The sequence below is a fragment of the Netta rufina genome, assembly GCF_964035555.1.
Source record: "Netta rufina genome assembly, chromosome: 1".
Lineage (NCBI taxonomy): Eukaryota > Metazoa > Chordata > Aves > Anseriformes > Anatidae > Netta > Netta rufina.
In genome coordinates, this window is record NC_140123.1 from 79,659,636 (window position 1) to 79,683,231 (window position 23,596).

General features: G+C 40.1%; 1 protein-coding gene across 1 annotated transcript; it reads right to left on the minus strand.

Moving 5' to 3' along the window:
* Positions 1-1,935: 1,935 nt before the first annotated feature.
* CLTRN (collectrin, amino acid transport regulator) lies at positions 1,936-21,840 on the minus strand (the record flags this gene model as incomplete). The annotated part of the gene is made up of 6 exons (XM_084293506.1): positions 1,936-2,092; positions 6,847-7,041; positions 9,844-9,960; positions 16,119-16,204; positions 21,325-21,383; positions 21,774-21,840. The coding sequence occupies 6 exons, from the start codon at positions 21,838-21,840 to the stop codon at positions 1,936-1,938; spliced, it is 681 nt and encodes a 226-aa protein (XP_084149632.1).
* Between the last annotated feature and the right edge of the window lie 1,756 nt (positions 21,841-23,596).

The window sequence follows — 23,596 nt, forward strand, 5'->3', positions numbered from 1 at the left end:
AGACCTTGGAGCAATGACTGAGGAAGCAATAATAATACCGTACTCTGTATCTTCCCTCCAAATGATCTCAAACACCGGTAAGCTTAACCTTTGGCATTCCTGTGAGAAATGTATCTCCATGTTGTTGACGGTAATTTGAAGCACCGAGATGTTACCATTAATAACTGAGGAGTGAGTGGCACACCCTCTGGGGCACAGAGAAGTCACGGTCCTCATCCAGAGGGGCCCTCCATCAGGACGCAAAAGACATCAATCAGAAAGGAGACCAGGTGAGACACTTGATCTGTGGGCTCCATAGTTTTATTTCACATTTTGCCCTCCTCTCCCCCTCCCTCTCTCAGCTTTGAGTTCCACCCTCTCAGCCTCCTCCCTTCTTCTCACAGTTTCCCTGATCTCTCCATTCCTCCCGTTCTGCTCACCCCATTCCCAAGAGCCAGAGCAAGGTCAAATGGAAAAACAAAGATGATACAGCCAAAATGCTGAAGAATTTGAACTGTGGGAGATGAAAAACCTTCTCACCCTTCAGGACACTGGAGGGTACTTTATGAGGAGCTTTTACCCAATTTTACCCTGTTCCTATGGGTGAAGGAGCTCCAGATGCACAGAATAACCTGAATAAATAAGTGGGCTTTCTAATATTGCCTTCAAACTTTACACTGAAAATTAGATGGTCAGATCCTACCTATAGTAGCGTGAGTAGCTGTTTGGTGACTGCAGATACAGTATTTTACTTAACACACTTCCATTCTGTGTGCAGTTATCCACACAGACAACTCTCCTTCACTCAGGCCTAATACTTCTGAAATCAGTAAGAATTTTATTACCGGTTTCAATGGGAACAGGCTTAGGGCACAGATAGCCTATTCTGAGTGCATGACTGATGTCAAAGTAATCCATCAATGCAATTTAATGGCTGGTATTTGGTGCCCTCAGCTTCCAGACCCATAGGAAACCCAGGTCCGAATGCTCTCTGCTGACACAGCCTACATGTTCTTATCTGGGTAGGATGCAAGAAGACCAGTAGCCAGTGCTACAAGTGCTGGACGTTTTCAAAAGCTACCCAGATACCACATTAAGTGTTCAGCTGACCCTGGGTTCACTATGTGCCTGGGAAATTTGCTCTTCTTTTATTATTAAAAAGCATAAAGAATTTTCAAAGAACTGCAACATGCCCTCATAAATTTAATGAGAGACGGGCCACTAACCACAGGCTACAACTTTGGAAAATCTCCCCTTTCTTCCAACTTTTAAGTTCAACAAATTTTAAACTCTTGCAACTTTTAATTTCCAGGTCATGTAATCTGTTACTTTGTAAAGTGAAAAACCTGTTTAGTACCACCAGATCTTTGCTAGTCCTAATGCTATAGTTGACCCCATCACTTCCTAATCTGCTCTTATGGAGGCTGTGAAAGCTTACTTTTTTCTCCCCAGTAAACTAAAACCTTCACGCACTGATCACTATTCAATCCAAAAGCATACTGTGGATGAGCAAACAGAAGTCAGCTTACGGAGAAACTTTTGCATATGGCTTAAAAGAAAGCCCAGCAAGGATTGACAATGATAGATGATCTCCCCTGTGACATCCTAGAATAATGTAGTTTCACATTTACATTAGGGAAAAACAACCAACAGACACACTTAAATAATCATTAAAAATTAAACACTTGACATAACGCAGATTTCAACCCTGTTCTGCCACACATCTTTTAGAAATCATTAATGGATATCATTTGAGGTCTTCTCATTTGCTTCGCTCATGAACAAAAGCTTTGTAATGGAGGTTCCTGTGTATCTGTTATCAGCAAAAGGTTCTCTCGAGGGAAATTAAGTGAAAGGACATTTTTCTTGTCTTCATATTTGACATTCAGGAGTAGTGACGAGATAAGGTAGGCACGGGAGTCTTTCAAAAGAGCGCCAGATAGCGATGGCAGCATTTCATAAGGACGTGAACCGTTCATCATCTGCTGAAAAGACTCCATTACTGTGGCCTGCTTTTAAATCCAATGTTTCACAAGGAATCCCATTTTCTATTGTTATTGTTACTTCGCCTTTCTCTTCTAAGTTTTCTCTCTCTGTTGACTCTTTATTCTTTCTAAAAACAAGGAAGAGAAAATTGTCTTATTCTATTGACCTGCAGCACTCCACCAAACTCTCACAGACAGAAAACAGCACATTTAGTTAGAAGGTTGTTGTAGGTTACATACTGAAAGGCATCGTCTGGCGCAGAGGCTCCCCAGCATCATTTGCTCTTACATCAACTTTAGCTGTATTAGCTCACAACCACCTTTACGTGCAAAAGCAGGCAGCTACCTGCACAGCCTCTTTGCTGCTGTAAATACACCACGGAAGGGGGGAGGCCTTCCCTTCCTGGGACTGGAAACTTTGGTTTAGTGGTTCAAGGTCAGGACTGGGAATCAGAAAACCTAGGGTAAACATGTTGTAAATATGTTATATGTATCACTTGGGCTACTGGTTCTGTGAAATGACTGGAGGTTGCAGAAGTAAAACCCGGTGCAAGAGAAAAATGGAAATAAAAACCAACTCTGAATCTGTTTTTTTGCCTGAAGTCAGGAAGGACTGCACTACACACCTAGTCTGGCCCTGTTGTACGTCATAGATTTCAACCAATGATGTGGATAAATTAAAATATACTGTAAGAAACAAATCAACTTCTGACTAAAGCCTCCACTGGTGGAGACTTGAGTGTCTTCAGATTCCTTGACAATCTTCTCCAGAAGTTAGGCACTCTTCCAACCTAGTATCTTTTTGTACTTTTGTTTTCTAGACTAAGCAATTTCATAGGTTTCACTTTCCTGGCTACAGTTCTCATGACAACCATATTAAAATAGTTAAATAAAATTATCTTAAAAAAAAAAAAAAAAGATGTAATAGAGAAGTATCAGTCAACATGTCATAGTGTTCCTTCAATTACAGATTTATTCTGACCTTGAGATCCACTAGTTCATAGTTGAAAAACCTGCTGTACTTTACAGCCTGCAGCATCAGCGGTTTCAGAGGATAAGAAACTCAAAGGTCAGCTCCACCGCTTCTTCCTATCCCACAATACATACTGTAACAATCTGACTCAGGACAATCATAGCAGCCTGACTCAGTATAATATCAAATAATAGTGATATTAAGAATAATAAAATGTTATTGGCCTTTGGGAGATTGTTGGCATTACAGGCTTGCTAAAAATAACTGTGGGGATAGTACTGGAAGCCTCTGACCTCTGACTGACTTATCAGCTCTTACAGGGATGAGAGTTCTTTGATTCAAAAAGTGTGGGCACAAACACAAAGAAAGATGGTTACTAAGGTGTGCATTCAAAAGAAAAGGGAGGAATAGAATAGGAGTGTAACTTGTTGCCATAGGAATTCAGAGAAGCTAAGAATTTCTTAGTCCAAGGAGGGACTCAGCAAGTCAAGAGAAGATAAAACATCGTGGGTTACTCAGAACATGAAGACCAAATCCATCTCAGGAAGGCCACCAGCTGCAAAATAGGTGCTGGGTGAGTAACAGAGGGAAGCATTTGTGTGCTCACTCTGTCCTTACTCTTCCCAAGACAAATGTTTTTGGTCTTTGCTGAAGATGGGATTTTGGAAGCAGGGCTGTCCATCAGGCTAACACATCATACACAGTAAAGAACAGAACAGAACAGAAAAAAGAAGGGAAGGGAAGGGAAGGGAAGGGAAGGGAAGGGAAGGGAAGGAAGGGAAGGGAAGGGAAGGGAAGGGAAGGGAAGGGAAGGGAAGGGAAGGGAAGGGAAGGGAAGGAAGGGAAGGAAGGGAAGGGGAAGGGAAGGGAAGGGAAGGGAAGGGAAGGGAAGGGAAGGGAAGGGAAGGGAAGGGAAGGGAAGGGAAGGGAAGGGAAGGGAAGGGAAGGGAAGGGAAGGGAAGGGAAGGGAAGGAAGGGAAGGGAAGGGAAGGGAAGGGAAGGGAAGGAAGGGAAGGGAAGGAAGGGAAGGGAAGGGAAGGGAAGGGAAGGGGAGGGAAGGAAGGGAGGGGAGGGGAGGGGAGGGGAGGGGAGAGGAGAGGAGAGGAGAGGAGAGGAGAGGAGAGGAGAGGAGAGGAGAGGAGAGGAGAGGAGAGGAGAGGAGAGGAGAGAGAGGAGAGGAGAGGAGAGGAGAGGAGAGGAGAGGAGAGGAGAGGAGAGGAGAGGAGAGGAGAGGAGAGGAGAGGAGAGGAGAGGAGAGGAGAGGAGAGGAGAGGAGAGGAGAGGAGAGGAGAGGAGAGGAGAGGAGAGGAGAGGAGAGGAGAGGAGAGGAGAGGAGAGGAGAGGAGAGGAGAGGAGAGGAGAGGAGAGGAGAGGAGAGGAGAGGAGAGGAGAGGAGAGGAGAGGAGAGGAGAGGAGAGGAGAGGAAAAAGAGCAGAATAGTCAGCTCGAAGAGACCTACAAAGACCATCAAGTCCCAACTGCCTGACCACTTTTGGGCTGACCCAAAGTAGGGTCCTTCCCTGGGTAGGCACCAAATCTGTTAGTAGAGAGGGAGGTGTCATACTGCTGTGATGACAGGAGAACAAACATAAAGTTGGGAGATAATGTGTCTGATCCAGTTCACTGTAAAGTCAGTAGCTACAGACACATGGTGCTCTGCTAATGACTGCAAACTACAGGCAGCTGTGGCCTGGATTTTTACATGTTGGCAGTGATGCACAGTGAAAACCTAATTAAGAAAATCTTCCAGTTCAAGAAGTGACACGTGAGTCTAACTCATTAAGGAAGCTCCATTAGAGGCCAATCATGTGCTTCCTTGATACCCTGTGTGTGAGCAGGCTGAAGCACTCCCTTTTGTGCTTATTTGAATTAAGGTACTTTAAAGGCCAGTAAAGACAAAATGCCAGGTTTATGAGAAGTCAACACTGTCCTTGGGGCCAGATTTCCAACACAGCTTACTAGGCAACATAGCTGTGTTGCCTAGTAAGCTGTGTCACTGTGTCAGCTCTGGTCAGGTTTCCAGGAAAACTCATTACTGGCTGTTCTGAAGTCTTTTCACGACTTATCACATACTTCAGTGCCTGAAGAAGAGATGAGCACTTTTGAAATTCACTTCTCTAATGTCTGGCTCTTCTATCAAGAAGCCAATAGCTCAGACCATCCATTTTACCTCTCCAGTCTTTCCAACAGTAGACAGAAAAAATATACATTTGTTTTACCCTCTCATTCCTTCAGCTCTGCCTGCAGATGCCATTGAGTTGAAAGGAGGGTTATAATTCAACCATAGATAACTCTGCTCTCAGGAAAGTCTATGCGTAAAGACAAGGTAGGGGAACAGAGGAGAGAGTGAAAAGGTGCCTAATAGAACTGTTCATGCTCAGCTGAGCTTTTCTGTAAACAGGATGGGAAAATGTTGTCTTTCAGTCTGATATAAAGTAAAAAGGATTATTTTAGCTAGAAAAATCATGGCTATTTAGCATAATTTATTTATGTTACACTCATCTGAAATGTTTAGTGACCCCTCTTTGGAGCTAGGTGTTATATAGACTCACAGAGCCATGATACTACAAAGATACACTGAGGGTAAATATGGGCTTCAGGAACCAACAGTGCTCCAGTTTTACAGATGAGGTTGCCTAGGTTCAGGGGATAAAATAACCCGAAGGTTATGGAAGGTTGTGACAAGGTTTAAACTATACATGATCTCAAGTGCCTGCCCTAACTCTTTCACCAGCAGCATATCTCATCTACTGTTTGTTGAATTTTGCTTTTGGTAACAGAAAGGGGGGTCACAAATTCATGCAAATTTTCTGAATGCAAAATATAACTGAAGGGATTCAGGCTACCCATCTCTCTATTAAAACCACTTATCCCTCACAAAAAGTCCTGTTCTTCTGAGGTCTTTTAACATTGCTTTTTGAGGTGATGAGGAGGCAGAAAGGAAAAATCTCTGCAACATACTGCTTTTCACATGTGAATCCGTTGTCCTGATATATCTAGGGATATATGATTTTCTTGCTGATGTCAGAACTTTGCATTACCCTAACCTTCAAGGCAGCCTAAGTCATGGTAGAAGTTCAACTATTTCTTACTTCCATGGCAGGATCTCAGCTCAGATGAGAAATTTCCATTCCTCATGCCCATCTCTGAACCAACAGTGACGGTGGGATCAAAACCTCCACAAATCTCTGACCCACTTCTACCTGCTCACACTAGGACAGCATGAATAACCTTCTCTGTTTCACCACTGCTGCCACAGGGCAGAAAATGAGTGACAAAGGGAGCACCTCTCTCTCTTACCCTGCCAACAAACAGCAGACACCTAGGCTGGTGAGATCTGGTCATGAACCTGTGAAGGGCTAGGTTGCTCAGACTCATCAGGATGTGAACAGAAGGTGAGATGAGGCACCATCTCATTGGGCAGGCCTTCTTCAGCCATACCTTAACCATTACTGTGTCCTCTACTTAGGCTTCTCAAATTGCAGCAGCACTTTTTCTAGCCTTGTCAGTTTGTGACACTGTGGCCTTGGAGGGGGCACAGTCACTGGCAGGCTTCTGTCCCTTGGTAGCTATTTGGCTACTCTGTGAGAAGAGATTCACCTACAGCACGCTAAATCTTGAGAAAAATGACAACAAAAGTCTGTGTAAAGCTATTGTCTTTACTTAGATGACCTCCAGGATCAGGTTGTTATCCTCCCTGTTTCCAGTACCCCAGCATTACTAAGGCATTTAGTTCACAGTTAAAAAAAATTTAAACCCTACCCTCAGAAAAGGATACAAAGGCTACCTTTACCTATGGATGGAGCAAGGACACAGCTACAATTTCTCTGAGGCAGACTTGAAAAGCACAACCAACCCAGCTAACTTAATTTGCCCGTATGTAGTTAGAAGAAAAGCTAAGCTGCTTACTTCTTGCGCTGCTGAATCCCTGCAACAACGAGGAAAACAATTCCGGCCACAATGAGACAAAGAACAACACCAAATACAATAAGCCAGACAGGTGTGGAGGGCTCAACAGGAGGTGCCAATGTGGACGGTATCTTCAGGAACTGCAGCGTTTTGTCACTCAGTAGGAAGGCATTGTTGATTCTGTTCCGGTTCATCCTTCACAAAAACAAAAAGCATCACAGCTCTTTAAAAAGGTATTTTATAAATAATAAAAAAAAAAAAAAGATAGAAGAAAAAAATATTTTCACGTGTGTGCTGCAAGTCTGTCGGGGTTGAATTTGACCCAGCATGATGTTGGTAGGATTACACAGACCTTCACTTTAGCATAGATCCTGTCAGTAATCCATAGATACCCACACACTTATGGGATTTTGAATACCAGACTTCCTTATTCATTTATCTGAAATATTGGAAAATACAGATGAGACTTGAAGTACAGTATTATTAGTTGTTTGTGGTTTGGACCACATGCTGAAGACAGCAATCTAAAATGGTGGCTCTGTTGTCTTGTTTATGAGACATTCAAGGATAGTGTGGGACTGGTGGAGCCACTCTGCAATGCTCAGAGGATTTCCTTATCAGTGCCCCTTGGTTCCACAAACTGAACTGTCCTGCCTGTTATAGGCATGTACATCTACTCTTGCTGCTGTAGATTTTCTTAGATCCATGAGGCACTGGTTATTATTTGATCCAGAACAATCCATCCCCATTGCCAATATACCTTTCTTCCCTGTAGGATGTAGTATATGGATTTGCACTTTGCAGATGTTTTCTTTTATGAGAAACAGTAAGTCTGAGAAATACACTTTTTCAAATGAGTAGTACAACTGCTACCCTTGAATGGATATCTTCACTCATATTCATTACTTTTGAGCATTTGCAGTAATTTCTGGATCTGAATCTAAGTGGTCTCAAAAGGATTTAGCAGTATTTTTCATTAGCTTTTGCAAGACATTTGAAAATTTTGACAAAATTTATTACACATATTGGTGTTCGGAGATTTTTGATTGCAGTTGTATGATTCACATCATCTCTTTCTTGTATACAATTAAATTAATTTACCATAAAACAAGTATTTCTTAAGAAATATTTCCCATAAGATATATGGTAAACAAAGGTAAAATTTTTAAAATTACTCTTCTTGGAAATCATCACGTTGACTATCTCTTAAGCAGGAAATTCTTACCCTTAACGGAAAGCTAGCATTCCCGGAGAGGACTGAAAGCCATGGCATATTGTAAGACTCATTATATGGTAAGCCGCCTGTGATTTAAAGAGATTTTCACCCTTATTGATATAAATGGTTCTTTGTGAGCAGCTGAAGTAAGCGTTGTTCACCCTTCTCTAATGGCTGGAGTTACAGACTTCTGTGATGAAAGATGTGCAGGTAACTACAGGTGCTTATTGTGTTTGTATAGGCAGAAATATATCCATGTATATTTATGCAAGATCTTGGGAACCATACAGAGCTTTGAGAAGGTTTGCCTTCCTCTTTGTTCTTAGTTTCTGGAAAACCTCCTACAATAAAATCCTGGCCCTCGTTAGCATTCGTACATGATGCTGTACTATACAAAGAATTAGAATAATAGTTTAGTATGGAAGCCTGCAGTCAGAAGCAATTGAATTTTCAAATATGTAGCTTTATAGAACACTTTAATTCTTGTTTCTGTGTTAGGTAGGAATTACAACTTTTTAAAAATAGCATATTCTTTTTTTGGGTGAGACACAACAGTTAAAAAAACAAACATGCTATAGTAGTATCCAATTTCTCCTTCCAAGGGGGCATATAAAAGACTTAAGTAAATCAGCTTATGCTACTGAATGATTCAAAGAATAACAGAAATGGAAAAGGAAAAAAAAATAAATCTGCATTCCAGCACTCTTAGAGAGCTCCAGTGAATAAATAATTTGCTTCCTCTACTAATGCTATGAAACTATTGTTTGGTGCCTCTGCAGGAAACAGTTTAATCTACTCATAAGCTTAAAAGTTAATCTTTCCAAAAGAACGCATGCTCATTCATCAGGAATTAGGCATTACACCTCCACAGAGATAATGTGAATTTTCAAGACAAAGTACAGAATGTCTAAAAACAAAGAGGTCTGTTTTCCACTCAGTGCTTGAGAAAGATATGTGAGTTATGCTGCCTGTGGGAGTCATCCCCATAAACCCCTTTTGTAGCTTTGATAGACCATTGAAGTCAGGTTTTTCGCTCTTCAACTCCACACTCTTGCTTTTATTGGCTACGGAATGTGATATTGAGTAGAAAGTGAACTGATTTGTACCACACGGTACTTTGTACAAGTAATGCTCAACTACTGTAGCAACTAGCATTCCAAAAAGAGCTGGAATGAGAATAATAGGAGTACAAGGTTATTTAAACCAAGCTGGGACACAGCCAACTGTTCTCATGAATAGCTCACATGAGCTCTTCTCATGTGAACATTGACTTCTACAGGAAGCCTGAAAAATTGTACTTGATGAGAACCTAAAGGGAGCCCGTGGTTACTAGTCCTGGTGCATGCAGATGGTCATATAACATGCAATGAGCATGAAATGATATAACCTCCCCCCCAAAAAAAAGGCTGGAATCCTGTCACCTGAGGAAGAAGGCTTTCTCACTGGGAAATGTAGCAGCCGGATGCCAGCAGTGCTTCTGCCGTGCACAGGATACCAAATTACAGCTTGGGCTCTGGGAAGGGGTCTAGCTTTCATCCAAAGCCCCAGCATTAAGAGAGGCTCCTTCCACAGTTATAATCCCAAGGTTCACATGCTTTGAATTCTGTGTGCCTGTTAAAAATCCTGCTAATCTTACATGCCTGAAAGAGTACTGACCCTTTGGTGTTTTAACTACTTCAATTAGTTTGTCCTTAAAGAGGCAGAGTGCTTATTGATGGCCCCAGGAGAGAAAGCATCCTCAGTCAGCAAGAAAGGAGAGGCTGCAGAAGCAGTGACTGTACCTGATGGCTGCCTCTACCTCGCTTCCTGGAACAGTTGTTGTATTTTTGGTAGAATCCGTGACCACAAACCAAAATGACACCCGATCCGTCACATTGCAGAGCAGCACATTGGAAATTCTACAGATGGTTAAAAAAAATATAATAATAATAAATTAAAGAAGCACGGGAGTAATTATTGAAATATTTCAGATTTTCCTAAAATACTGCTTTCACCTAAGGGGGAATAATCTTCTAAAAAATGTAATGGTTAATGCCCAAGGAAGAAACACCACCCACGGCATTTCCCATTTCCCAATCTGATTGAAAATATGTAAGCTTATTGAGACCAAAGTTGAGCCTACAAGTGAATTTCTGAATCTACTACAAACTTGTCTGAACTTGGACATACATTTAGTGTAACAACCCAGAAAAATAAATTTTTGTATCTTAATCATCTGGGCTTTGAAAAACAAAAAAAGCAAAGCCATATAATAAGATAAACACATTGATGAAATAAGAATTTTATTTTTGACAACCAATGCTACAGGAGCCAGATGTGGTGATTCCCCATACAATCTTCAAGTGTGTGCAGTCCTTCTACAGGGTACACTTTCAGGAGGGAGAAGAGGAGGTCAACACAGAAGGAAGAGCAAAAAAAATGGTGTCTTTAACATCTTTCTGCACTGTCAAGCACAGAGTGGAGGCAAAAGACTGAAAATAAACATCATACTGGCACTGATCTATGCCCTCTAGGATGTGCTATGGCATATTTACTTCACCTGTTTCAAAGGAAGATTGCTTGGTTTTATGTGAAGTTAACAGTGGAAGGCCATAGGCATGAAGCTTCTCATTGCATACTATGTAAAAAGTGGGTGAGATGTCTTTAAAATGCTTTTTTTCAAAATCTTATAAACTTGTATTCTACCACTGATACTAGTAAGTGTATTAAATGAACTATAATTAGAAATACCTTGCAGAATGATATCACCATGAGTGTTAAAAATAAAGAATTAAAGGCTAATACATGTATAACAAAGTGACTGAGAATAGATGGTGCCTTCATGTTCTTCGGTCTGTTCCTATTTTTTATTCATATAGCTGAGAAACCAGCCAAACACACGTGTGATATACAGAAATTGCTGTAAATGTAGCATTTATTACAGCATGGCAAGGAATATGATATGTATCATAAAAGGACATCCAAAAACTTGAAAGACAGAGAGCTAGAGAGAGAAAAATAGAAAACAACAACAAAACATTCTGTACCATTAATAAATAACCCTTTGGCTCAGGATTCAGATTTCCTGGTCATGCCCAAGCAGTGAGCAGATATTCCAAAAGCCCACGAGCAAGAGTTAGGACTATTTCTATTGCCAGGGAGCAGCCCAGCCTTGGTTCACCTTTGCATAAGGTCTGCCTGGCCACAAGCATAACAAAGCTGCCCTGTCCCTGTTTTGTTGGACCCCACTTGGGACAACTGGACTTCAACTACTATCTGCTGTTACAGAGGAGACCCTGCTGTGAGCCAGCAAAGAAGAATGCAGCTCCTCTCTTAATTAACTACGTTGATGCCCATTATTGTCACTGGATTCAAGGTTTGGACTGTCCATCATCAAAATGCAAATTTTAACATTTCCTTTCCAGTTTCTGCAATTTCCCAGGGTGACAAATCTCCCACTGGAAGCAATGACCTGCCACAGAGCTCTGTTTTGTAGTGCCATCTTCTGGCTAATTACAAACTTAATTAAATGACTGCTAAGAAGACTTCAGCAATGGTCTGAGGAGCAGAAAGCACAAAGTAGGAAAGAACGTAAGGTAACAAATGCTGCCCTTAGGTGCATAGTCTCCAGCCAGAAGAAGGAAAAAAAAGGGGGAAAAAAATAGAAAAAAAAAGAAAAAAAATGAGATAGCTGTTAAGGCAGGACAGGCATTGGCTTGTTCACAACAGTTCACTTTGGATATTTTGTAGAAATACTTCTTACTAAAAGCTTTTTTGGGTGGTAGGTGCTTTTTTTTTGTTCAGGTGCCCGAGTGTTTGGGTAGGGCAGCCTTTAATTTTACAGAGAAGGTATATGTTCCACAGAGACATGCAATAAAATGGAAAGCAATGATTTTGCAGAACTGAAATACCCACTTTTACCTCTCAGGAACAATGTCAATTTTGCAAATACAGAGAATTTTCTTGGATAAAAGAGGAAAGCCATCCTCTGGGATTTTAAAAGATGTTCACATCAGTTTGCTGGCAACAGTCAGAAGATGAAAGTAGATTTATTCCACTCAAAATAAAAGCAAAGCACAAAATTTACAGGAGGGGAAGAAAAAGTGTCTACTTTTGGCTGGTGGATGACAAACTCTTGCTGACTTCACAGAATATCTAAAAATGTTTCTGTGGAGGAAGTTTTCCATCAGGAGAATTTATAACAGTAGGACCTAAATCTTCACGCTGCTGCAGTTCGTAAAGAAGGAATTTCCGTGGTGCACTCAGAAACTGGTCTGGGTAGAAAATCTGAGTTCATAGTGCTCTACAAATATTCTCAAAATGTGGTGAGTGAGCAAAGCTCATTCCTCCAACAGAAAGACACATTTGGTGGGTAAAGACTGGCAGAACACCCTGGCGTTCTCTACAGCCTCAGAGACTCAAAGGGACTCTTCATCCCGGGGGCTTCCCTACATTGCCAAGGCTCTCAGCACAAGTTAGTGCAGTCAGACATTGTTGGGGGCAGTTTCTCCATCTCTGGATGGAACAGCAGTGAATCAGTTGGGCAGCAAGACTCATGCTAAGTTATGGAAATTTTGCCTCCTTAATGCCCCCTGTTGTGTCTAAAATCCTCTCCTGATTATCAGCATCTAAAATCCAGCTTCACTGCTGCTTTTCATCAGCAGAATCTGCATGATGCAAATCCTTTTGGGCTCCAAAAAGAATAACACTGTTCACGAGAAGGTCAAAGAGGATTGCATAAACACCAAAATGGACTAGTTCAACAAGCACCAGTGTGACCAATGTGACTTGCAGCAGGTATGCCCCCTTTCTTTTTTTTTCTTCCAGTGCTGTTTGCACATAGGTTTGATTTGCAGCATGCTGAAGTGTTCGAATCTCCTTATGGAGATTTAGAGGATTATTTAGGGATAAGAAGATCCATCAGGGACTCTGTGGGTTCTGGGTGCCCATGGTGGCTGTAAACTAGTGGGAGAAGCATGGGCCCTGAGTCCCAAGTGTCTATCTCTGGCTATCTCTACAAGTTTATTTTGTTGTTCTAAGTGGTCAGAATATTTATTTATTTATTTATTTTAGTATCAAAAATGCCTGTCCTAGGAGGATAGATAATGTTGATGAACTTTTTCTGGTTATTCCGATAGGAAAACTGCACCTTCCTTACATAGAAACTGGGGGAAGATGTACCAAAAGTAGATCCTTTCATTTGAACATAGGTAAATGTAATCACGTTCTTTCTACTCTAAAGATTAATCAGCGTCAGGCCCAAAAGAAATGCGTATTATTTCAAATGAGTGACAGATTAGGGAAACCAGGATTGCTAACACAGGCTGCGGACAATCATCTTCTAAAACTGGCATATCAAAGGTTTGCTTATGTAATTCATGAATGTATATATTGAGAATTAATCAAAAAGCTATACAGAGAGCAAGACATAAACTACATGTATTTCTCCACTGAACATTAAACCTCTGTTTTATCTGTATTAATAATTACCGAGTAATTTGATGGATTGTGTTTTTTTCCTGTTTCACACAACCTTGACAATTTGTCAAGCCTTTCAAACATTAAACACAGCTCCATGACTTATTAAATTTTAGTTTAGAAATTAACTTTAGAGAAACTGAGATACAATGTGCCATCCTGTCCACTCTGAGTGGGATCACTTGGTGGTTACACAAGGGCAGCACCAGCACCAGCTGCTCTTTCCAGCAGCACATTCAAATGCTTGCCATCACAGGCTGGCTTTAATCCAGCTTCAGAGCCTAACAAAAGATTACTTTGAATCTCAGAAATGATGGGCAGGCTGCAACAATGGTTATGCTGATCCACCAGAAAATCATATGGGGCCTGATCCAGCTTGCTGAAGTTAATGACGTTCAGTCTCATGTGGGAGTCAGTTGTGGCTGCTGCTGCAGTGTCGTGGCTTAGAAATTAATGGGATGTTAAAGGGGAAGTTTGTCACATTCTGGTTACGTCCCCATGCATAAATTATACTCTGTCAGAAACAGTGTTTGGTTGTAAAACAGCAGTGGATTTTTCATAAATTTTTCTTTTGTCAAAAATGTTTAACTGACTAGATGCAAAATTTGGGTAAATTTAGATGCTACCAGAATGCAGTCATTTGCAACTTGTTTCTTCTTTTATCACAGAATAATTTATCATCTTTTACATCTCATGATGAAAATCTGCTGGCATTTACCTGTAAATGTGCCCACAGTGTAATGCAATTTATTTGCCACAAGTTTTCTCAGAAGATTAAAAATTCTACCTCACCTGCAAAGTAGCAGAAAAAACTGCCTTGTGACAAAAGGTATAAGATTTCACTCAGTCTGAAACTCAGTGAGACTCTTTGGGATCGAGGTTGGGTACAGCCTGGCACTTACCTAACTTGTAACTATGTGGGGTCCTTGCCTCTGCCCCAGCAAGTTATACTCACGAGGAAGTCCTATACTGTCTTAGAAACAGGAAAAGATGTCCACACCTAGCTGTTTGCAAATATTGTACTGACTTCTCCTCTGACAAACTTAGTAGCAGGAAATTGTTGACATGTGCAAGCCCACCTCCAAACTGGAGTAACTGCCATTATCATATTTGCCCATAGGAGAAACTGTCTTGGTAGGAAATTGAGCTAAGTGAGCACAAATGCTGTGGTTTTCCAGAGTACATAAATACAGCTTCCATTAAATTTTTATCTCCTTTCATACTGGCTTTAATTTTTCCCATTCCTATACCAAACTTTCTAATATTAGTTGAGTCTGCAGACAGCCATGGTACTTGAAGAGAATAAAGCTCACTGGTGTCTGACACAGGCTTTTTGCCATGTGAAAGCACCATGGATTTGAAGGAAGAGAATAATAATTTAAAAAGGGGACCTGGGACTAAAATAAATATACGGAAGCAAATCCTTATGGGTCAGAGACTGAATTAAAATTCTCCTTCTTTGAAAACCTGAGAAAAAGCCCTGCATAATCACCTTTAATTAGCTTGAATCTTAAATTCATTTTTTATAAGTGTCATTTTCATTGCGTGCAGTGGGAACATACTTGACTGTTTTTGTTAAGCTCGGTGTAATGGCTCCTTTGATGAAATAAGGCACCTTCTGAGGAACACGAATAAAACAATAAGGAACCAAGCAATCCTGTGACGTAGAGGGGGAGCGCATCTTCTATTTACAAGAAAGTGCATCAGCCACAATAGTCATCATATGACTAAAGATAACTAATGTCTTTGCAAATGTGCACTATGCTTCCTCTGATGCAATGATGGCCTAAAGCAGGTTTTTTTTTGGAAAGTAAATTGAAAACCTCATCCTCATTAGCGTACCAGAGCAATAAATCTTTCCTTTAAGATTGAAAAACAATGAAAAAAAAAAAAGGCCTATAGAAATACACTCACAAGGTTTCTTGTTTAAGGAAGGGAAGAACATACTGAAGTTACAGCCTGCTAAATGGTCTGTCTGATCTGGCATCTAATTTCATAAGTAGCAATGATCAGAAGCCTGAGAAGAATATTCAATGCCTTAGGGTAGATTTAATCCCAAAACCAATTAATGGCTGATTTATGTCTGAACAGCCACATCTGAAACTTCTTGATGCTAGGTAATTCAGCAGCTGTAATATTAGGGAGAGAGCACCAGCACAGCAATCCACCTTCCAGTTCTCTGGCTCAGCTCATCTTCAGCTGAAGCTACACGCTGAGTAAATGTGCACCAAAGCTGCTTATTCAAGGATCCACACTGCATTTCTTGACCTTGCCGACGGGCCCCTTCACCTCTTCCCAGTACGGCCTCCAGAAGGCATCATGTCTTACTGCCAGATTCTGCTAGAGAAAATTGGCACAGCCCCACTGAGAGCGACGGCTGTGCCACTTCACATCAGTGGGGACACTGCTCCAAAGGCTGCATGCTGCTTAAGACAGAGAGAGTGACATTTAACATGTATCTGGGTGTCAAAAGAATACACTGGAACAGTCTGCTTTTGGAGGCTGTATATAATGATTTCTACACCTCAGTACAGCAGAGAATGGCTCACTAGGTGCAGCACGGTTAATAGGTATAAGGCAAATCAGAGTAGATGCTTACTGAGTTGTAGTCTTGCTGGAATATCTTCTCATAGTAAAAGCCACCATTGCTTTGAAGAGGTACTCTTCGTTTGTATCCCAGGCATACTGTAAAGGAAGATGGAAAATCATCAGGTTCAGCTTCAGTGCTTGAGGTACAGTGGGGAAAAAGAGTCACTGAACTTGGAATGCTATACTGATCAAGAAAATGAATAAATTCACTGGTTGTGCTATGAAAATAAATTCCTGTCTCTTATTTACTGTGCAAAGATGACTTCTAATGGCTACTGTGAAATGCAATACAGAGTGAAATGAACTTTTCCAAAAACTGACTGAATGGAATGTTTCTGGAAACTGGCCAAACTGGAAATGTAAAGCAGCTCATATAAAAGACCAGGCATATTACCCGAATTCTCCCAACACAGCTGTACCAATTGCCTTGACTCTTTTGTTGTTGGATCAACCACGTTAAGGAGGTTTACATTCACTCTTAAAGACCAGGTGGTTCTGCCAGAAAATAAAAAAGCTAATGTTGAAGGGCGTCTGTGGGAGCTGGATGCCAGGACACCAGGAAAAAAAAAAAAAAAAAAAAGAGAGATTGTGGCCTTATTGCTGCACGCTGTTCTTACAACATGAAGATAGGCTCACCTAGAACCCTTAGATAGACTCAGCTACAAGGAAAAATACTACCTCACATTTGAGATAAAAGAAAGAAAACAGTATCTTTACTATTTCAATAAAAAGTAAAAATGGGCTCCAAAAACTTTTCTCTGTTGTCTTGATGAAAAATCATACTTCCATAATTTCAGGTTTCTGAGAAAGCTTCCCTAGGTTCCCCTGGGCTTTCATTCCCACATGCAATTCTAATGACCAGCAAGAACTGCACCTATTACATTTTTATAACAAAAGACGTGACTGAGGCATACTGATTGAATTTCCCCTTTCAGCAGATTATAAAGATTAATAGTTTCTTGGAATGATATTAGTGGAGGTTAGAGGCAGCTTTCATCAGTCAGTCAGAACACAAATCTAATCTTTAACTTTCAGCATTAAAAAAAAAAATCCTCCCTGTAATCATCCAAAACAGAAAACCAGTGGAGTGGATACTTAACCCTGCTGACAACCTGGACCTACTTTTTCATGGGCCCTTATAACACACTCAAAACCCATCAATACACATCAAAAATCAGTAGACAAAATACCACTGAAAATGCCAAATCTTAATCCTGTTTTTTAAATTCTGATTTTGGATGCATGCAGCTGCAACCTCTCTGTAAAAAGGAGGAATTCACCTTCCAGACACCATCCCTCATTTTGCTCTGACATACTGTGGACTGGGAGCCTGCATAGGGAAGGAGGCAGACAGATAAAGGGCAAAAAGTCATACTGATCATATTTATCACCCCTAAATGAATGACGAGTGGTGAAATGGGCTGAGATACGGTTGGCCAGGGACAACAGAGCTGAGCAACAGACAGCTTGAGCAGCATTAAAAGTCAGATGCAGCGCTGAGAATCAGGTTTCTGACTCACCGCTCCTGCTTCGTGAATGAAGGGAGGTGTAAACACACTGTGATAATGCATGCCAATCGGGGAACTTAAAGTGAAAACAAAACAGGAACTGTTTGCATAAAAATATTTAAAAGCCCGTATTTTGAGCCCACTGCACTGATGGAAATGTAACAGTAATGTCAGCAATAGTATTAAAGGAAGAAGAGACAATGTAGTAGAGGAAGGAATATAGATGAGAGCCGTAAAACTATTTACCATAATTTTAAAGACATCTGTATTTAAACCACACAGCACAATTTGCAGCAGTAAAAAGGCAAATCATCCTCTTTTTCGTGTGTGGCACTATTGACTGAATCCCTGCGTGCCATCTGTAGTCCTTGAGAGCAGGTCCAAAAGGACGGAATAAGATCATTTGTTATCCAGTGGATTAAACCAGCTGTAGAGATAATTCCCTCAGATGGATAATGGATAATGATGAAACTCAATTTCATGCTTACATGGACACAAATGCAATACCTGTAGTACATACTATATGTACTTGACATGTTTATGTTTAGTGCACTACATGTATATATGCAAAATGCATTGTTATGAATGAAGCACTTGGTTTTCATGATGAAAAAATAATACTAAGGATGAAGCATAGAGCTTCTTTAAGACAAAGTAACAAAAAGGGTACCAGCTCAAAGAGTAAGCACTATAAAACAGACAGAATAAACTGCGAGAAATGGGAGAGGAGACCGGCAGAGAAAACCAAGTGGCACTCAGGGGTCTGCTCTAGTGAGGAGAGGGAGCTGCAGGATGCCTTCTGGGCAGAAAGCTGAGAATCCCTAGGAAAACAGGGATGAGACAGGAGGAAGAGGAGATGGAGATGGCTGTGGGCTCCATGTTAACAAGACCCTCTGAACATGACTGCTTGCAGGAATATGTGTGGTGAGAAGGCAACATAATTAGGAGGATGAGGGTGGCAAGAATGCCTTTAAGGTAATAAACAGTACAGACACAGCTGACTCTCAAAGCCAGTCTGCCAGTCTATTGCTTGCTGTGAAAGAAGAGGTTGTTGAGCCAATGGGAAAAGAAAAAGAAAAAAAAAAAAAAAAGATGATGAGTGGTGTAGATTGTAAAATGCTATAGTAGTTCTCTCAGAAAAATAAAATGTATGTTAGTAGAACAAAATTATAATCTTATAAACTTGCCCCTGGGCAACCTGATCCATATGCAGTGGTGATTTGGCCTTGAGCAGCAGAGGACTAGGGACAGCTGAAGGTCTCTTCCTGTGGACATCACACCTGCTCACTCTGGTTGACTCTGGCCCTTTTGAGCTAACTCTCTATAGCTTTTCTAACTCCGTGACTAGGAAGCAACCAGTGACTCCAGAAGGCACTCATAAAGTTAACACTGTAATCAGAGAGACTCTGTCCGTAAATCACCTTCCTTCTGTTTAGGTTTCCTCCCACTAGCTAGCTAACAGTGTCTCTGCCTCTGACATTATTTTCAAGTAACATGAAAACAGCTAGATACTTGCTATATCTTAGCTGCTATTTCTATGCCACCATGATAACAACATCAGTACACTAAAACAGTATTCTCTGCCTAAAAGTGCAGCCTACCTTGTGAACAGATTAAAAAATGCTGTCTGTCCTTATTAGTATCACTCAAAGTATGCACTAAATCACATGGAAAACTATACTAACCTATTTCCTATACTCCTGAATGTATGTAGGAGTTATCCTTCCAATCCTACAGCAACATGACCATGGATGGTATCACAGTCTTCTGCAACCACCTAGCTTGAAGTGACTTGAAAGTGAATGAAACAGAATTAAATAGCAAAGCAGCATACCAAGATATTCCAAACTGATTGTGTACTATAGTGATACTATGACAGTATTAACCTTTTCTTTGCTAAAATTAAAAACAAAAATCAATAAAAAAGCAAAGTTTAACAAATTATTAAGCCAAAATGAATTTCAGTTTGACAGTAGTTTCAGTTTTCAGTTTCAGTCATTTGCAGAGAAGACTACCATGGCTATGAAAAGGAAATATTAGTTGTGCAGTTAACAGATTGTTCATTATCTGTGGATTATTTTGTATGGCATATTGTTCTAAAATGCTGGTTTAGATTGTACCATTCTTTGGTCTTAAATACACTTTACTGTATGAAATAAACTACTATCTATTTACCAAAAAAAAAAAAAAAAAAAAAGGCTCCTCACTTTTTTTTTTTTCTTTCTTGTAATATAAAAATATAAAATGTAATATAAAAACTTTAAGATGGCTTGTATTATACCTTTTTGGGGATGAAAAATAGAAAAATTACAAATGATCAGACAAATCACCCTTATTTTACTATAATTTCAGAACTAAAAAACACTGAAAAAGAGCACTGCTGGGAGCTGCAGTTTTTATTCTTTGTTTTGAGCCTAATGTTTTGAACCAAGATTAAATCAAAATATTTGTAGTTATTATCACGAGGTATTTCAATAAGGATTTTGCCATATTTTCAGCAATAAGATTGCAGTATTTCACTAATTTTTAAAACAATCTAGGTTTGCACAACTGTTTAATTAGTCTCTCACCCAAGAGGATTGACTTCAATACCAATTTCCACAGACAAATACTTTAGCATTTATCTTGAACATTTCTTCTAAATGTATCTGGCTTATGAAGTTCCCAGTGGAACTGGTCCCTGCTACTGTTAAAGTTACCTAATAGTCCAGGGTAGTTTCAGAATGGCTTCTAAGGTCACAGGGAGATTCTCATACCTCCAGTCTCTTCTAGCACGTAATTTATGGTGCTTTGTTTCCCAGGGCTTCTAACAATCAGACATCTTCCAGTGGAGATGACTGTCCAAGACATTTGATATCTAATTTTATTGAGAGCCCTGTAGCACTGCAGATTTTCTGTAAGCATTCAAAACTGAAAATGAATATTGCCTTCGGCCATATCTCATAGTTTTTTAGATCAGGAAGGACCATTTGGTCATCTAATTTCCCAAACTCTTGCATATTACAGACCATTATTGCTCACACCAGCACTCGTACATTAAGTCCAAGGACTTGAATTAAGCCAAAGCATTTCAGTCCTCATGAGACTAACATGTGCACCACAGACAGGGAAGAAAGGGCACTATCCAAAGCCTACATTAGTAGAGAACTGATGAGATATGCATGAATGATCTCTACAGATCATGCTTGTCTGAGAGTCTGACATAAAATCCCATTTCATAAAGATCTAACAATCGTTTCCTGCTTATCATCCCTGACATGCTTGACTTTACAATTAGCACTCTCAAGAAGATATGTTTTTCCCAAAATACAGACTTAGATTTATGCAGCATCTCTCATGCATGAAGTGCAACATCTCTACTGTTTGGCTTTTTTTTTTCAAGAAAAAGAGAAAGAAAAAAAAAGAAAATAGAAAACAAAACAACAACAACAACAAAAGAATAGAAACACAGAAAAAGAAAAAAAGGAATAGAAAAAGGAAAAAATACATTGACAGAAAATCATCTTTATGAAAAGTGAAGCTTTACACTTCACTTACAGGATGTCATTTTAAGGAGTGGGCTAGCCAAATGCCATGATGTGAACAAGTTATTACAATTAACACTTCAGAACAAATTGCTTGAGCTGCCTTCAGAAATTTTACAGTGTGTATTAGTTTTTTTTTGGCAGATGTTTAGTTAGGAAGAATATGTGAAGATACTTTACTTACTGCATTATCTCCCAAAGCTGTTTTGATACTAAGGCGTACTTTGAAAGCATTCTGTGCATCTGACACAAAGAGAAGAAAGGCAAACATATATTGATAGTCACCAAGATAGGATTTTAAATCATCTACTTCTCTAATTATTTTACAGATCACAGTTTCTAAATTTGCCCTAACGGATTACCTGGTTAGGAGAACCAGAAGCTACTAGCATGAATAAATGCATCAGCCCTATAGATTTTCAGTCAGGTTTACCATGACCTCCTTAAAATATGTAAGATCAACTTCCGTACTTAATTTGAAAACTCAGCAAGGAAGTGAATGCTCAGTTACCATATTCAAACTGGATGCAACCAGCTAAAATAAAAAACATAAGAAGCTGACAGCTCTGTAGGCATAAGCTCATAGCTAAATTTCCCCGAGGAAGAGTGGGAAGCAGCAGCTCCAAAACTTACCTGGCTTGCAGAGCTCAGCATGAGCAATGGTAACTACAGAGAAAGTAAGCAGCAAAACCCGTAACATCCTTTCAGTGTGGAAAAGTTGAGGCAAAAAGAAGTAAGTCTCTGGTGTAAAGCACTCTTAAACTTTCTGTGACCCAGGATTAAAGCATCAGCAGCACAAGTGAGCAACCAAGTAAAAGGTTTAATAATTAACCCCCATTATTTTAGCTAAAACGGGCACTAGAAACAACTGTCTTCTGTTAGTTATTTACTACCTTTATCTGTAGTAAAAGGGAAAAAAAAATAAAGCTGTTATAAGGTTTTCATTTTCCTTCTCCCTTTTTAGAATAATGCAAAGCATTGCACAATGTGTTTTTTCGTTTTTTGTGTGTGTGTGTGGTTTTTTTTAATTTATTTTTTCCCCGCATGTGATTTTAGACACATATACACAGGATGTCTGGGATAATTAATGCCAGGCCAGACTGCAACTCCGGTGGCCGGATGCTGTGCTGTTACCCACAGGGTGTTCACCTGCACCGATGCTGTGCCAACAAAATCAGCTTCTGAGACATTACTCTGAGCTAAGAAAAGTTATAAAGGTAGAGAAGTACTTTCTTGCTGTTGGAGTGTCACTACAGTAGAAACTGGAATGAGAGAACCTGCAATAGAAGGACTTGATGGGGAAGCATGTACACATACTGAATAAAGATGTATTCTAGTTTTGTTTGCATAAGGCGCTGTGTATACACACATGCACACATGAATGGAAATATGTTAATGATGTACTCTATGCCCTTAGCCAAACATTTTCAAAGACAAAGAAATAAATGTAGAGGAGAAAGATTTCAGCAACTGAAATGTCTCACCGAGAGGTGAACAGTCTTTGCAATTGAGGCAGCAAGACAGGATTATTTTATTGCAGTCCGCTGCTGTATTCCCCCTGCAGCCATTCTGATTAATGGTTAGTTCCTAAATTGAAGATTTCTTCAAAATTACTTTCAGTCGGCCCTTTAGCACTAGAAGTGTGTCTTGAGACTGCAGACCCAAAGACCTTCACAAGAATGGCTACCACTGAGAATATTTTATGTAACAGTGGGATTGAATTTATGGAGGACAGTAATCAGTATTTACTACATAAGGATGCTTGGAGTTTCAGGTAATTGAGAATTTACTGATTCACTAATTTAATCTTGTTTTTAGAAGCCACTGTTAAAGGAATTGATACCCCATCTTTAAAAGTCATTAAATCAAGCTGATTCCTGGCTGTCTGTTTACTCTCTCTAGACAACCGGTTCCGAGTACAAACCTATTGGATTTGTTATCTGCTTAAATGTTCAATCTATCCCTACCAAAACGAAAAAATGACCTATTCGTTCCTAATGATGGCTCAAATTAACACACTGTGGCTATATGCATCAAAAGGAGACCACTAAAAATATACAGATGCATGAAAAACTACCATTTTTCTGTAGAATGTGTAATTTTAAAAAATCTAAAAAGACTCTAAGCCTTGTTAGCCTCATGCTAAATTCATGTGCGTTGCTTCAAATAACGAGCGCTTGAACTCTGCTCCCTCTGTGGAGGACATACTGCAGTACCGGGGAAGATGGTGGAAAAACAAAGCATTGTTTTCACACACGCAAATGGAGCCAATTGCCACTGTGATGTGTTGTGATCTCTCCCTGCTGTTGGCCACTGGAAATCAGTTCTTGCCTTAGAAACACACGGAGCCAGTGTCAAAGTACATTGCAGGCACACAGTGCCCTGCGGGAATGGCCTCGGAGGGTAAGGCTGGGTTCCCTGATCACAGCTGCTGACTTCCAGCCAGGATGGCTGAT